We start from the raw sequence: 17677 nt of genomic DNA on the forward strand, positions 1-17677 counted from the left end.
AGGTGCATACAAAATGACAGAATCTCTGTTTCTTGAGTGCCATTCTTCCAAAGTTGTAAACCTCTTTCCAGACAAAATGTCTACCAATCATTCTTCTGTCTCGGAGTCCAGTCTTTCATTCAAGGCTTGGCTTTCAAGCACTGTCACCCTGTATCTGAAAAAAAAGCACAGACTCCCTTCTCAGCTCTCAGTGCTATACCCTATTGATCACAGGCATGCCCCATTCTCCAGTCTCTAGCACTGTGTGCTCTGTGTGAAGTGGATGATAAACGTGCACAGATTGCATGTGTCCTCGTCCTGGTGGACCAGAGTAAAATCACCAGTGCTTCTCTACACAGTGGCCTGTTCAGGATCACTGGGTCTGCAGCTCACTGAAAGGGTGAAAGGTATTATTCCCTTGGTTTAAAGGGGGCCTCAGACTTCAATGAGTTTTCATTGTTCTGCTTCTGTTTCAGGCTGGATGGTGCAGTCACCTAGCAATGAAAAAATGTTGGTGAGAAATTGAACCAGTTTAGAACCCCAAAGGATTTAAACTGCTTTACTGAAAGATTGCTTGCATATCAGAGCTTTTACTAAGAACTTTTTATCTGCAGCCACTCAGTGAGGAATGGGGAACTAAATTATAACTTTTAGTGTACTAGTTTAGAACTTTGTTCTAGTTCATTTTTAAGGAAATCAGCCTAACAATGCAAATGCTTTGTCATAGTAGGGTAATGATTTCAGACAAAGGAATACCAGGTTATGGCCTGGTAATGGAGTGGAACAAAGCATTACATATTGATGTTTTCACTTTGCAACTTTCTCGGCTTCTTTCTTACTCAAGTCAGTTGTTAAAACCAGCTGTTGTGGCAGATTTGGGGTGAATCAAAAATACAAAGTGAATTTAAAGAAAGCACTGGTCGATGACTGTAATAGAGGGGCCAATGGAAGATAAGGCGATAAAGAGAAGCCTTAGGAAATGAAACCGAAGCCAAACCAGTCTAGTTCAATTGGTTAATTAAATTGCCCTAATTAAAAGTACTGCTTTAGATCATGGTAAAAGTGAAAGTAATCCGTGTAACAATTTAAAATAATTTACGAGCGAGAGGAAGCCATTTGGACCATCTGTGCTGGTCTGGTTCCTACAGTACTAGTTGATAAATAATCTCAAGTTGGGTCTTAAGGAGCCACGTGATTCAGTATCAACAACAAGACTGGGTAACCTGGAAAAGCTGGTGTGGTAAGATATGTATGGTATAGGTTAATTTTGTTAAAACACAATTAAAACATGAAATGCACCCTTGAAATGTACTGTGGGGGTTCCACTACAAGGCTCAGCCCACTATTCCATTCCCTCCATCAGTTCCAAGTTGCAGACCTGCATTCAGTTAGAAACTGGAGCTCAAAAGGTGGAAATGTGTGGCGTTGATCTGATTGATGCTCCACAAGTTTAAGGTCTTTGACCCCCGAGTTCAATAATGTCTCTTCCTGTATTGATCCGTGCTGTGCGCTCACTCATCCTAGGAACTCTTTACTTCTCATTCGCCAGGGCAGAACAGTGCGCGACTTGAAAAAGAGGGGCTTTTTTAGAATAATTTTAGAAAAAAGAAATCTGGTGCACGCTCTTATTTTAATAGCATTTTCACATCTGCATATCGCCAATTCTCTTTCTAACTACAATTGCTTTTGGAAAGCAACAAAAGTCAATTCACTCCCAAGTACTATGTATGTAGAATGTCAATATTTAATCTTTTGGAATGTTGCATTACTTGAGGTCATTCAATTACCTCTCAGCCCTGAAATAAGGAGTTAACTGTCACCATGGAAATCAGGAAAAAAAGAACAATATCTCACTGTGTCCCCACAGCAATATGAAACCCTGTGCATTGTAACACACAGCTGAAATTTAGATCAGACAATAGGCCTATTGCTTTTCCTAAATTTTTTAGTTGTGTGTGTGTTTTTTTTTTTTTGTTGTTTTTTTTAATAGAATTTCCTTTAATTTTTATTTTACTGGATTTTCACGCACATGCTTTTGAAATTTTTGAAAATGCTGTTTTGGCCTTCCAGATTTCCGTTTTCCAGCTCGGAATGTCTGAAAGTACACTACACAGCCGTGACTGTCAACCAGGGCTGAACATTTAAACTGCCTGCTGAAAATGAAGCACACAGCAGCCTGACGTTTCAGCTGCTGGGCTTTCCACAGGAAGACGTGTTGTCTCTTGATAGCCGGGGCTAAAATGTGCAGCAGCTTGAGAGGGAGCTCAGTTTAATGAGACATTTTAGAAAAAATATGTATGTTTTTGTAATTGAGCTTTTGAAATATTCATCTATTAAAAGACTAGTGTTCGATGCCCTAAGGAGTTCGTTTCATCAGCCTAGCCAGAACAAGACACGGCTGGATTTTTTTAAAAAGCGTTTTACAGCACAGGGGTATACTCCTCGATTGCACCAGTCACTTATTTTTAGGGGGAGTCCTGGTAAAGAGTGATTCAGTGAAGTCATACCCAGAGCATATTTAGAATGGGATTAGCACCCCACCATTGTGGAATCACACCTCCATAAGGTAGTTCCAAAAAAAAAAGAAAACTGCCCTGATTATCAAGGCATAGATCTTATTGCAACCACATACCTGGATATGCATAACTGGCAGCTATTAAGAGAGACCTGATTGTTTCACCACAGTAGTGTATCGGTGCACCCTTATCTACTACCTGCATCTACAGCATGTCTATATCCTGGGTGACAGCATGATATATTTAAACCTAAGTATAAGGTCAGGGGCCAGCCCTTCCTAATTTGATACAGTAAAACCACCACAAACAGTCTCAGTCAGTACATTGGTGAAGACACTAGACAGAACATTTTGTCCATTTGACTTCATTTCTTATACGTTTGACCTTTTAAACTGCTTTTGACTGGGGAGACTGGACTATAAATCTTTCAGCCAGACGAAACTGAGCAGTTCCTGTCAATGCCAACTTGTAAGATTACATCCGATTTATAGTTTGTGGTGTGTATTTGAAATACCTTTTATAGAGCAGTGTTGTAATCAATTGTGTTTAGGTTTTATGTTTCAGAATGATGTCAGTGTCCAGTGGTGTGTGCAGGAGCTAGATTAGTGGCTAGCACACTGTGTGGTTTAACTGGACACACATCCCCAGCTCTGGTCTAGCTGACACATGAGTGGCAGTTGGGTGGGGGGTATCCCTCCTGTTGCTATGAGATACTGCAGCATTCTTTCCTGTCCTGTGCTTCACGGTGAGTTGTAGGCTCCACTAGTGTAAAGGGTCTACTTGTTGTTGTTTTTTTTGAGAAACAAAAGCTTCACGTCTCCCTTGAGTAATAGTTTGGTGTTCATTAAACTAGGCTGTTGTAAGTGAACCCAATTAAAGTCTATATACAGCTTAGAACATGGACTATTGATAAAACAACACAGGACAGGCTGTCCATTCCCTTTGCATATCCAGGAAACAAATCTCAAAATGTACAAGAAGCTTACAGAAATAATGCCAGATATTTTTCTTTCACTGTGGTTAATTGTTATAAGTCTGTGTGCATCTGTTTCTGACCATCAGGTCGGTGTACAGCTTACTGGACGGTAAGTATTTGTGTCTACATTAAAATTAAGTGATATTAGCAATGTACTGTTTTGCATGTTGGTTGGCACACAGATATTCAATTGATTTTTAATGTAAAAATTATGCAAAAAAAAAAAAAAAAAAAAGAAATTCCAGTAATATTTTGCAGCCTACAGCAGATGTCTGCTTGTGCTTTAGTATTGTAAGCCACGCCATCTGTCCCAGTTTCAGTTTACTTTACCCAATAGGTGTGGCAGAGTAGGGGGAGCAGGGAAAGAAAAAAACGTATCAAAGTACCAGTCCAAGAGGGAACTTCAGGACTACCAGAGTTACCAGGAGCCAGAGGGGAGTCACCTGGCTTTCAATTTGAAGCACCTGACTCCACGTTAATTTAATGAAGCCCTCTATAAATGGGTTGAGAAACCCTGCAGTCAGGGCTGACCAAGGAGAAGCCATAATAATAATAATAAAAGAAAGGTACTGTGTAAAAAAACTGTGTGTTTTTGTTTTAACCTTGTTGACGGTGTAAAGACAAATGTTTGTGTTTTTAACTCATATGAGGCGTACCCGTCCAGTTTGGTTAGTTTAGGGAATTTGTAAATGTTTAGTAAGTGTTCCGAAAAGGATTTTGTTTTGTTTATCTTTTATTTTGTGTAAAATAAAATGTGCGAAGCAGTTCTTAAAAAACAAAGTTCCTGTATTGGTCTGTAATTGTACTAAAAAGAACCCAAAGAAGCAAAAAACGTTCACAATGGTTGACATTTATAAAAAATAAACACATTTGAAAGAGACAGATGCTGCATAGTTCTGTGCTTCAGACAGACAGACAGGCAGGCAGTAATTCTGATCCAACAATAAAACTCCCTGCTCGAGTCAGTGGAATCCGAGCCTGCAAGATGGACACCCACTTATTCTTGTCCTGGCTCCACAATAAAAACATGCTTCTGTGTGTTCTGCCCATTCGAAATAAGGGTCTGTTGTTCTCAGTTCTAATTACTGAATTTTATCAAATGAAATAACTGGATTCCACCACCCACGTGAAGTCATCATTAAACTGCAGCAGCATCTGTAAAAATGTAGTGCCACAGCCTTGCCTAGCATTAGGAGTCCAGTCAACTTGTTATTTCAAGACCAACACATTTTAGGCATCCTGTGCAACACCGTTTAAAAAGAAGCTAATGATCTGAGGTTGATTCTGCTTGGTATGCAGTTCAATATGGGTCATTCCAGCCCAAGTGACCAAACAGGGTTTACTCGACCTTATACATGAATGGCTTATCAGGACGGGGGCAATTCCAATTCCTTTTTTAAATCCAATTCCAACTCCGTCAGGATTAGTTCCAGTTCTTCTTTTTTATGCAGATGACACCTACCTTGGATCTGCTTTTTCCATCGCATGTGGTTTAAGCATCAACAACCACAAATGGTGATGAAACCTTCCTAGAATACCTTCCTATAGTCTTGCATCATTTAAATCAATATTTAGAGGGGGAGTTTATAAAGGACAAGTGGTCAGTGCTTTAGCAGATTGGCCAGGAAGGATAAACACTGTTCAGGTTGATGGAGGACTGAAATAAAAGTGCGTGGGATTTGAACTCCGTTACCCCCTCTCTCCCCCTAAATACACAGACACACTTTGCCCTTATAAGGACACTTGGTTCACAGAACCACAGTCTTCCAGATAAATAGTCGATCAGGATGAGAAGGGAGAGAAGGAGAAGGAAGGAGGGGTAGAGTAAGAGATGGATGGCAGCTCTCTCCTGCCCAGATCCCAGCCATCTGAACCGAAAAACAAGATTCATACCAACCACTGTGCCCAAGTACTCTGGGATACTATTCCGCAAATTAAATCTACCCTCCAAACCCAGATGTTCTTTTGTTCCTAACATTACTAGCGTTAACATTATTGCAGATCCCCTTTGTTTTAATTGAGCTCAACATTGATTAGTTCTTAACATGTTTTTTAGGATGTGGCCAAAAAGCTGGCCAGCTCAACAGTAAAAATGGGCTACAGTAGATTTAAAACCTGTAGTCAGTTTGACCTAAATATAACCGTTCTGGAAACCGATTCTGGCTTGTCTAAACCTCATGCACACTTATTTTATTAGCTACCCCTCACTGAGGGCACTCTGTGTAGCAAATAGCCGTTGGCAAGAATGTGTTGGCCTTTTGTGTGGCCTGTATTCCCTCACTGAATGACTGGGTTCTAACAGTATCCTGTGATGCCTGTGAGCTGGAGTGGAAGGCGTGTATTTACCTTTTTGTGCAGCCAGCCTGCCGTTTCACAGAGGCTGTATGCTTTGGCAAGGCCCCAACCCTTAACAGCCAACACTGTTGTTTCCCTTCAACCGATCTGTGGGGCTCAAAGGTACTGCTCAGTGGGCTGGAACTTGTTTGAATCTCTGACAGCTGATAGGTCAGGGTTCGTGTTTGAACTTGGGATAGCAGGGTTTTTTTTTTCTTCTGAGAAACAGGAGTTAAGTCTTGCATTGCCAGGAGAGGCGTAGTTACAATAGTTATAGTTTTGTGAATAGGGCCCAATGGCAGTATTTCCTGGTTTGAGAGGACAAAGGTGTATAATGGGAATTTTGCATACAAGTGACCAAAGACATTTAATGTAATGTGGAAGTTGGTTCACCCATTTGCGCATTTTTCCGTCTTTAAACAATATGACCTTTCAATATCTATTTGTTGATATTGCATCTCGTAATGCTAAGCACAAATTAGTTTAAAGTTGGCGACCGCAGTAACAAATGGTTCTGAAGTAGTGGCGATACATGGGATCTGATGCACATGGGGAAAAATAATGTACAGCACCTGAATATACTGTGTGGTATCTATGAAGCAAGTTAATTTCGCAAAATATACCCCATTGAAGAGGAAACCATTTCCTTAGCAAAAATTTCATTTTGGCCATCACTTTAGGCAGAATTCCCGTCTGGCAGACTCTTTTTTCATAGTTTTTTTGGTTGAATACTGTACGTTCCTATACTAAAAAATAACGTTTTCTTCAAACTTTTTGAAAATTGGTAGAAATTCAACAATTGATGTGTGTGGTGTTCGTGTTCAGGAAATTGCCTTGTGGAGGGTACTCTTTGTTTATTTGGTACAGGCATTGGAAAAGATTGTTCTGTTCCTTCAGTGGTGTGAATGAGTTATTACTGTAGCTGACAGTGGGCTGCGTATTTGTGTTACTGTACACGCTACATTGGGTATGTTTAGACTAGGGGTGGCTGTTATCAATAGTACTGCATTTACACTGCTTACAAGCATGAAGTTCAGGCTTAATAAGCCAGGCAGCGTTCCCTTGCCTTAGTGGAATAACATTTAGTTTTTTTTTAACAAAATCTAAATCTACATACAACAGGGGTTCTCACAACATTACTAGTATGTTTTTTTAAATGCATAGCTATAGAGTTTTACAGTATAAACAGGAAATACAGCTTTCAGCATGTATGGTATTATACATTAGGCGTAAAGAATATATTTAACCTTAGTGCCACGTAGTGAAGAAGGCCAGGGAAGACCCACTGAAGCTGTGACCTTGTTGGAGATATCTGGATAAACAGAGCTATATTTTCATTATTTCAGTGGTTTTCTCTCTGAAGCCACAATTGTAACTCAAACCGCTTCAGGGGTAGGGCCTTGTTTTGTAAAGACGCCAGTATAATCGTGCTTCTAATGGGTTGTTTAAATAGCACACAAAAGCATGTAGTCAATTGATCTAAACACAAAGATCCTCATACATGAAATCATTCAGAAAGGATGGTGACTGTCTCCTAATAGTAAAAGGGATTTTTGCTGGTGTATTTGTTTCTGTAACAAGGGAGTTTTGTATTGATTTGGATGGAGGTGGTGTAAACATCCACCACTGTGTACTGTAGATCAATTGAATATGCCTACCAGATTACATAAGGAATCAGAGCAGAACAGTGGGTAAGCTCCAAGATTGTTAACATGTGGAAATACATCCCAATTTGGCTGAATGCTAACAGTCTGTTAAATAAAGTGTCACGGTGTTGAAGTTGTGGTTTCATGTACAGTCAACGTGTCCTGAATGTCAGGCTACTTCTATCCAGACCACCGGGCCTTTCCTGTCATCTTATCTTTCTTTCCTGGAAGATTTTGAAATGCCAAGAATTGATCTTCATTAGAAGTGATCCTCTCTTTTTACGCTGACTTCTATGCTCTCTGCCCTTTTATAGTCAAGGCAGCCAGTCCTCTTGGCAATGTGCAGGATGTACCTATTTTCTTAACTGGGCCATTACTCTTTGCAGTGCCAGCCCTCCTCCCTGTTCAGAGTGGGGTCAGTGTGTGGGCAGAGGGGAGGATGAACTGTCAGGACACTGCTCAAACCCCAGTTTTACAGATAACCTGGGGCTGCAGGCTGGAGTGATTTTAAGGACGTGAGCCCTGCCTTAGCTCGGCTGACCTGCAGTACCTTCTGTGGGTTTGTTTTCCCAATATAACTGCATTTCATTGTGTGGAGCCGCTAGGGAGTAATTAACAGCTGGGGGCACGCTCCTTTTCCAGGCTGTTTTCCACTTTTGCTCTTTGCTTGTTCATTAGTGTTTTGGACACGGTACAGTGATGTTGTAATGCCTGGTGGTACAGTAGTAAAATAAACTTGATAGCAATTTAGTCAAGCAACAGGTGAATAATTACTTTCATCCAGTGCTCTTACAGTTGTTCAATACGTTTATTTTCTTTTTATGAAATTTCCCGGTAATGCATCAGCGTTTTATTTAAACAGCTGAACATATTTCATTTCACAGCAATAGCAACTGCTGCTTTTGTTTGCTGCGAATGCTAACGACTATCTGGTTAATTATGTAAATCTGGTGCTTATTAACCTGTGTCAGTACTACAGGGTATTAGACAGACGCATTGGTATTGCACTAACCAAATGTTAATGGTAGAAATCAGTATTAGTTTTGCCAAATCTGATGTGAAAATCTGGGAAAACGAACCTATAGCTGTAAAAAAACAAACAAAAAAAAAACACAATCCCTGTAAAAATAGAAGATTAAAGGCCTGTGTTTGAAAATATGGCTGTACTTTGTGGAGTGGTACTACTGCAGTGCAAATGAAGTACAGCAGTGCTACAGAAAGGATTCTAAATGCTGTATAAAAACCAAGTCAAAATCCGCAATGTATGTAACAATGTAGTTTTTCAAAACACGGCTTTGTGTGTAACCAAGAGAATATTTTTGGGTAAAAGGAAAAATGTTTCCTAGAAGATAAGGGTACCCTTTGTGGTTCTAGGGTTAAACAGTGTTTAATTTTGTTCTAGACATTCCTGGAAAAATTAGATAATAGTTGACTGTCGGAAGCATAAAACTACAACATCTGTCTTTTTTAAAATGTGCTTATTTTTAGTCAACCTCAACCATATTAGGCGAAGTAAACTCAAACTGGGAAAGTTGAGTCAGTCTGGAGCAAGCAGTGCAGTGTAAACCACTCACACGTGTGCATCTGACGGATGCCATTAAAGCTGAAGTCATGTAGATCTTAATAAAAGAACATTTCAGTGTGCAGCGGCTCCTAAAGAAGGAAACCAGCTGTAATAAATAAATAAATAAATAAACAGACACCTAAAATGACCAACAACTGCCTGTGGTCATGTCCTCAGGTGCCCTGTATCAATGTCACTCATGTGCCTTTTGTCTCTGTGGGCCGGGCTTCATCTCCAGATGAGGATGCAAGTCTGGGAGTCCACACCCTTGTAAAAGTTTACCACTGTATTTTTGCAGCTTTACATGCATTTCCCCCGTACTATGCATTTATTATAGGTTACCCTGGTTACCTTAACTCGCCTGTCTTTATAACTCTTTACTTTGCTTTCACTTTGCTTTATTACACTTTGCTGTGCTTTTACTGTGGTAAACTTTTCTAAAGGAATGGACAGGGATGGCCGGCATCACGACTGCTTCCTGTCATAGCTTTTCAGCTGCGGGCCTCAAGCAGAGACTGGGCAAACCTGTGCTACTTTTTATGGTGTCGTCATTTTGTAAAGGGGTCTTATTTCCACTAGGAGGTTCCTCGTTTCACTTGTCACCTTAGCTGGGTGTTAACCCAGGCTTCCAGAAGAGAAAGGCTTGAGATGCAAGTGACTGGCAGTTTGCTTGTGCTTGAGAGAAGCCCGCAATTGAAGAGCTGTAAGGGGCAGGCTTGCGTTGTTCCACTCCTTTCATGAGCAATACATTTACAGAACCAATATTGGTGTTTGGGCGTCGAAAGAAGTGCTGTCATGCAAGAGAATGTGTCTGAGGGTAGTAAAAACTCAATTAACTAGTTTTCCTGCATGTGGGCCATTATATATATATATATATATATATATATATATATATATATATATATATATATATATATATATATATATATATATATATACTGCAGTGCAAATAAGGTACAGCAGTGCTTCAGAAAGGATTCTAAATGCTGTATAAAAACCAAGTCGAAACCTGCAATGTATGTAACAATGTAGTTTTTCAAAACAGTAATAATGCGCATATACCTCTTTTCCCCAGCAGGAGTCATACATGTCATAACCAATCACAACCTATTACCTGCACACACTTAATAACACAGATACAGAATACAGATGTGCACCAAGCAGTACATGGATCGTACAACTGTTGATCAGCAGACCGTTTCTATGGTAGTGCAGGCTACTCATATCAGCGCCCCCTGCTGTTGGAGGGTGAGAGACTGATCTTGGGTTTCAAGCATATTTCTGTGGCTAAAGTAGTTTTTTAAGGGTATCCCAATATTCAGGTTAACAACAACAAACTCTTAATTATTACTGAAAGTCATAACTTTCCCAAGATGACTATATAAGTACAAAAAAAGGTCCAAGCCATGTGAAGTGTCCAATTTTCTGTAGGCTGTTGCTTGTGTCGCAGAAATCCAGTTGTAAACCTGTCAAAAGCTATACCATAAATCTAACGAACTGTAATCGCTATTCAAATACATAGCATATAAAATGTACTGATTTTCTGTCAGTTTCAATGGTAGTACACTTTAAAAAGAGATTTATTGGAAGAGAGAAAATCCTTTGGCATTGTATTTTAGAACTGTCAAATTGTAATTTAAATCTTTTTAAAAACAGCTTTTCCCAGCTCTGAACGTCTTGTACTGTAAAAAGAACGAGTGGTGGGGGGAGTAGTTAGGGAGGAAGTTCAATGATGTGTTAGTGATTGGATTTTTTTTTAAAAAGTACTGCTCTTAACCAAATAGGCACATTGAGACAAATTTCCCAGGGTTGAAATCTCGGAACATGATAATTATCTGGGCTCGTCAATCACAAAAATGACAATATAATATATGTTATAAAGTGTTGACACCTTAAAAATGCTGCAGTATGTGGCAAACCTTAAAGGTGTTACAATTTGAAACACGTTTTGCAGGCTTGGAAGCATGGTACCTTATTATACAGTAGATTAGCGACGGGGCAATTAGTTTTCATTTTAAATGTAAGGTATTGTATATGTTGGATTTGTCGTGTTCAGTTGCAGTATTTCAAGTACTGTGTATGATACATGCAAATAAACATTTTACACCACATGTTTAATGAATGATCTACAGTATACCACAGCTATAGCCTTGTACATTTACACAGGCGCACATTTGCTTCCTCTTTTTAAGCCATCTAATATGTGTTTATGGGATATGTAACCTCCTAAGTCACATTTCCTAGCTAATTCCCATAAAGTAAGTTGTTTTTTACCCTTGTGCTCTCATTGTAGGGGTATGATTTGCGTCTTGTAATAATGAGGGCGTGCGCTGGATTACAGTATGTTTTTTAGCTAGTTTATGAGTTTCACAATTCATTTATCACACTTCATGGTCACACATTTGAACTGATGGTGTCGTTTTCTGTTTGGAAGAAATCCCAGCTGGCCCTTGTTCCCTGACAGGTTAAAACAAACCACTTTGTTATCAATTAGGCAGGCTGAGTCCTTAATACTGTCCACTGATCTACTAATGCAGCTGTCTGAAGTAATGTCAGAGTCTGCCTTGACTCAGCAGCTCTCCTAGTCTACATTAACAGGTACAACTGGTAGGACATAAAATTAGAAACACTCTCCATAACACTCTTCAGTAGAGCTGGTGTTTCATATGACTACAATTCTGCATCCAATTCAGGAATGTTTGGAAAAAATGGGTCTTGGTTTGAAGCCTGAGTCTCTGCATCATAATAAGGTGTCTGCAATAAGGTTGACTTTATTTCAGCTGCTGGAATCTTTTCTATGTGAGTTTCAGGACAGGGATATGCTTCTTGTGATGCTTAGATTAGGACATAGATTTTCTCATGTTTGGCAGAAAGCCCAGTAACTCGTAAGGATGACTTAAAGCCTGTGACACATCACCTAATTGTATTGTGCAATGGAAGCATGTTTTGTAATTGCTGCAGTTCAGTGTTGAGGGGTTGTTTATAGTTTTTTGATTTGCATAGGTCGCTGCCAATAGGAAGCTCTTGTGAACTCAGGATGATCGCTCAGTGGAATAGCCCCATATAAATAAAAATACAATATTAACCGCCCTTTGTGAATGGGACAAAGACAGAAAGTGATTGTTTACATGTGTGGGAATGGTCCCTGTGTAAAGTGTCTCCTTGTGTGTGTGTGTGCTGGCTGGTCCCTGCGTGTGTGTGTGCTGGGTGGTTCCTGTGTGTGTGTGTGTGTGTGTGCGCGCTGGCTGCTCCCTGTCTCACATGTCTCCTCATGTGTTTATGTCACAGCTCGATGGCACGTCTGACCTGGACGAGCGGCGGCTGATCCGCAATGCCATCAGGGAGATCCGCCGCTGTGAGATCGAGGGCATGGAGGCGGCGCTGTCGTCCAAACGCTTCCGTGGCACCAGGGACTGCGATCAGCTGGAGAACAAGGAGAACCAGATCAGGTGAGACGACCCAGTGCTTACACCAAGCTGAGGACCCACAGGAAGAGCTGCACTGCCTAGACTTTTCTGCAGGGTTAGAGAGGAGATCCAGGCTGGAGATGGTTCTCCTCAGTGTGTTTCAGTAACCATTCCTGGTCAGATACCTGACTAGTCCAAATAGAGACTTCCTAGGCTGGGCCTCACCTCTAGGGTTTAGCAGTTTGATAACATCTACTGACCAAGCCGCCACTTTGTGCCAAAGGAATATAACCCGATGCAGCCCTGTTGTAGCTCTGCAGTAACCTAACGTTCTAAAATAACCCCTGACCTGAGCTGCAGACCAACCCGCCTGCAAAGCCTACGCAAGCTAAGGGTTCAGGTGAAGCTAGGAATCATCATTAAGCAGCCAGGGTAAAATTGGATTTTAGTAAAAACAAGACTATCCTCAAACCCTGAGGTGGCCCATGCTGACTTAGCTCCTGTGAGTGGCATGACATGACATGCAGTTTAAACTTTTATTTCTATTTCTGCCTCTTCTTCCTGGCTGGCCATGGCTTCTCCCGTCAACCGCAGCTCTGGTAAAGCGATTTGCAAGTGAAATTTGGGAAACTAGAACCTTGTTATTGGAGAGTCTGTCGTCTGATAGCCAGGCTGGTAAATATAGCTGTGAGTCTGCCACTAATGTCTGTTTTTAGCTGGGTCCCAGGCTGGGGTGGGAAATGGAGCAGGACATCACCTCTATATTATCTTAAGGACATTATGTAACTAAGAACACTCAATCATAGGATATGTAGCAATACTATAAAGAAATTAGTAAACTTATTTTAGTAATGTTTTTTTCTATCTAAATGGTGAGATCCTACAAGTGGTGGGCAAAACTTTAGTATTTAGAATGAATACTTTGCATCCAGTGCGAGAGTCATCTTTAAACTTCACAGCCTAAAATCACAGAAAACCAATGATTACAAAAAATGACTGGTATGATTACTCTGAATTACTTTCAGTGACTAAGAATTACTTGGAGTGAAGGAGACAAAGAAGGAGGAGGGGAGTTGGAAGTAGTGTACAAATGGAGAGAGAGGGTTAGAAAAGGAAAGAGAAAGACAGATACGTAATGAAACCATGTTCTTGCCCTCAAGCATACATTATGATATGAGTCACACACAGACACTTACACTTAATCAAGCATACAGTCGTGTCCACATACTGTAGTATGACTCGCACACTCTCTCTCTCAAATAACTATAGGCTCTTTGGCACAGCAGGAATGCCAAATATTCCCGTCCGTACTCCATGCAAACCCAGCAAGCTTGGAAAGAGGAGAGAGTGGAAGAAGCCTGGCCAAATTATATTTCACAAGCATCTCTCAAGGGCTCAGTCAGATTTTCCTTTCAAAAGGTTTTCTCCAGGCCAAAACCGTCGGCTGTACGTGTGTTTGTTTAGTTGTTTTTTTTTTCCCCAGTGCTTGATATTTATTGACATAAATAACCATTTTCTTACCTTTTTCCATTTTTGCAATCTTTGAGCCCTTCTGCCCACAAATACTGTGTTTTCTTACTTTTTTCTAAAGTCTGTGTGAAGGTGCTTTCACCTCCTCTAAGATCTTGTTGCCTATCACAGATGTATGTAACGTAGGTTAGTGTCTTTATCCTCTGTGTTCTAGCTAGCTTGCCTGCTGTTTCTTTGGGCCTCTGTCCCTGTCCTGACTGCCTGTGTTTGTATTGCAGGTCCCAGCGCCTGTGCCCAGACCAGGACGACACTCTGGATGCCCTGTCAGGGAAGCTGCAGTCCATCGAGGACGTTGGTGAGCTCAATGCCCTGGTAAGTGACTGGGAGGAAGGGACGGAGGGTCCTGGGGCTGTCAGTACTCCATTTGTTTGGTATCAAACTCACTGTGGCTTGGTTACTTTTTTTTTTTTTTTTTTTTTTTTAAACAAACCAAACTGTCTGTTTGCTCAGAAAAACAGGACTTCTTAACTGATTGTAGCAAGTTTATTCTGCAAATTGCTTTCACAAATAATTGAATCAATTGCTGCTAAGTACTGTCATATTTATTATCAAAGGACTTGGATAGTAATTCAAACTGACCCGTAGTGGGAACAAAGAAACGTATTCCCACGGATAAAAACACGGAAGTCTTGCAAAAATGAACTTCTCACACCCAAAACTGGGTGCTGGGTGGTACCTGTGGACTCTCTTTCCTTAGATTTTTCTGGCTGGTTTACGAACCTTTTGTGATGGTGACCGCATTTACTGTACATATCACAAAGGCAGGCCAAAGACCAATGACAGAACGAGTCACGCCCAATTACTGAATTGAAAATGTTAATTTGTTTAAAGATGAGCTACATTTTACCTTTACACAGTTCCTTCTGAATGTTCATACTTGGAGTAATGTGGCTTGGTAAGGCGGTGTCTTATGCAACTGTATATTTTAGAGCAAATGTCGAATGGTTTAGTAAGTGATAACCACTTTTAGAATGACCTAATTACACCCGAGTGCCGATTTTATGAATATGGACTTGGGTGACCTCGTGGAATGAAAATTCAAAGAAAAAGGAAGACATTGAAGCAAATAATAGAGCAACTCAAACACAGGGCTGTAAAACTGCATCCTGCTTCCAGGATTCCATGGTTCCCGTGGAAACTACCCTGTCAACACACTGCTGCACAGGTCTCCCTTTGTGGCCTAGAGGATTGGGCCATGCATTACTATCTTATCTAAATAACCCCTCCTTACAGTAAAACAATATAGAGGTTTTGTCAAGCAGGTAGTCTTTTTATACTACACAAGCCTGTTAACTACCAGAGAGAATTCACTAGCGTATTGAAACATTGAAAGAATGTGGAAAACAGACACCAAAAGAGTCTTCTTCGTAAAATGATTGAAAAACATCTAATATGATCAATAAAGATATTCATGTAGGCCTTCTGTCCTATTAATCCTAAAAGGTTCTTAAAGTTCTTAAATATTGGACTTTTTTCTATTAAAAGCTGTAGGATTCTTTTAGATTTTTATTATTTTAACCTGTCCTCATTCTTCTTATTGAGTCCTGGGGTTGGCCTGGATCTCTATACCTGCTCTAATGTGTTTTTCGTATCCATTATTTTAATGGCCGCTGGAGCACTGCAGTTATCGAAATAAACACAGCGTTCTTTCTATGTTCCTGAGGTATTCTGTTTATGACAAGGAAAAGGATTGAGAAGAAAGTATGCTTAAGATAAGCAACTGAATTTGTAGATCATATCAAGTTCTGCATCTGCTTTGCAGCACCGTATAATTGGAAACAGTGCCATTGGATTTGAACGCAAGGTAGATTCCAAAACAATTATAATAAAAAAAAAAAAAGAATTACTCAGTACCGTTGAGCAGCTGGACGTTATTAAACACCTTTTCAACACCTGTGCATAAAAAACATTAACAAATTGCAATTTAAAACTAGAATATCATTAATAAGAAAACATTACACTGCACAGTGTGCAGCCCAGGATGTGTCATGCAAACATGGTCTGAAGTCTGTCTATTCCAAGTTGCAGGTCCTGGCTGGAGGCCCACAGGCAGCCCTGCACTGGCCTTTGCGCTCCCCAGGCAGGCACTGCAGCTGTGCTAACCCCCCTGTGTCTGCTCTTTTCCCAGCTACGAGGAGCCAGCGAGTACGAGGAGAGGAAGCTCATCCGAGCCGCCATTCGCAAACTGAGGGCACAGGAGCTGGAGGGTGAGTTCTCTGGCACTGCAGCATAGAAACAGTACCAGCAACCCAACATATGCCTGGGGCTGTTGATGCAGACATGCCAGGTCATTAGAGCTGAGAGGCAGGGGGCTTGATGCAGGGAGTCTCAGACTATGGGCTGTTGACGTTGACATTAGAGCTAAGGGGCTGGGAGTTTGAACTTTTCTACTATGGGTATAAGCAAGAGCACTGTGGGGAAGGTTGTGGCAGGTCAGCTCATGCAACTATACCACTGACTCTCCCCCCTCATGTTTAGCATCAGAGAAAGCCAACTGTGAAAGCAGGTTGGATTCGGAGTCATTCCAGTGGCGTGGGAGCAGGGAGGCAGATCAGGAGCCAGCCCACCGCAAAACAGTGAGTACAGAGGGGAAAGGGGTGGTGATGGGGCTACTGAGATGAAACAGGGCCAGGCTTTCTTAAAGCAAGGCAAGCCAACTAAGAACTTTCTTTTACAATCATTCTGAAATACAGCCTCTCCAAACCCCATGACTCCTTTCTAAATCCACCAGTTATAGACCTATCTAGCCCAGGCTAGATCAGCCAAGTTCCAGTAGTAAGAACTGGTGCCATCTAGTGAACCAATACAGGGATCAAGTTTCCTTGTATGCATTGCTGGTAACGTACAGTAGCTGTTACATTGCCTGGGGTTGTTATCTGGAAGATCAATTCTAGCAGTTTCCGCATTTGCCTTTAGCAGTGACTCAAATTTCCTCTGGTCCTGTTTTGGTAAAAAGTGGTACAGAACCCAAGCAAACAGGAGGGGGAAGAGGAGAGAGGGGCAGGGGGTATTTGACCAATGTTCCTTCAAACACTGTCAAAATTAAGTTGTTTATGAATAAAATAAGAGTCTAGACTGGTAATGAAGGCAACAACCATCTACAACAGTCTAATAAAATATTTGAATTGTGTGACTGTTCTGGAATGTTGGCTTTTTCCAACAGTTTAGAACCGAACCACAAATATCAAACTGTATTCATGGGAACAGACTCTGTTCATAAAGCTTAACACATAACACACTAAATGGCTTCCTGCCTTGTGTAATTTTAATAAGAATCAAGCTGTTTCCTGGATTAGCAGCTTGTGATGTATAGTAAATGGGGGCGGGGGGGAGCAGTCGGAGACAGGAAGACTGAGTAGCAGAGGGAAGAATGAACAGGAAGGAAAACCAATGGGAGATGACAGCATGGGAGAGAGGAAAGGAGTCAGAGGGAGAGAGTGATTGGAGTGTGTTTGGGAGACTTTTACAACTGGTTTCACAGCCCCTGATTTGCACTAATATTGTCAGAAACAAACACAGAAGGCTCATATTAAAACCTGATGCTGTCCGTCCTCGCTGGCAGAGCACATCATTGACAAACCATCTCCACTCCAAAAGAGAAATCATTTAAAAAAAAAAAAAAAAAAACTGCTTTAATCCTTGCATGCATCCGGAATACACAGAGATTGCAGACAGAGTGACCGGACTAAAAACGTGTCTTTCAAACCATATCACTTTTCCTAAAA

The 17677-nt window shown here is 40.9% G+C and overlaps 1 protein-coding gene across 6 annotated transcripts in view; it reads left to right on the top strand.

Moving 5' to 3' along the window:
* The window catches only part of LOC121299615 (smoothelin-like), a 76520-nt gene that overhangs the window by 14469 nt on the left and 44374 nt on the right, over nt 1-17677 (top strand). For all 6 annotated transcript variants that reach the window (XM_041227441.1, XM_041227445.1, XM_041227444.1 and 3 more), the window contains exons 2-5: nt 12304-12464; nt 14171-14264; nt 16081-16159; nt 16431-16528. In XM_041227441.1, the coding sequence (XP_041083375.1) occupies nt 12304-12464; nt 14171-14264; nt 16081-16159; nt 16431-16528 (432 nt within the window). The remainder of the gene's footprint in view (nt 1-12303; nt 12465-14170; nt 14265-16080; nt 16160-16430; nt 16529-17677) is intronic.

This window comes from Polyodon spathula, chromosome 25 (assembly GCF_017654505.1).
Source record: "Polyodon spathula isolate WHYD16114869_AA chromosome 25, ASM1765450v1, whole genome shotgun sequence".
Classification (NCBI taxonomy): domain Eukaryota; kingdom Metazoa; phylum Chordata; class Actinopteri; order Acipenseriformes; family Polyodontidae; genus Polyodon; species Polyodon spathula.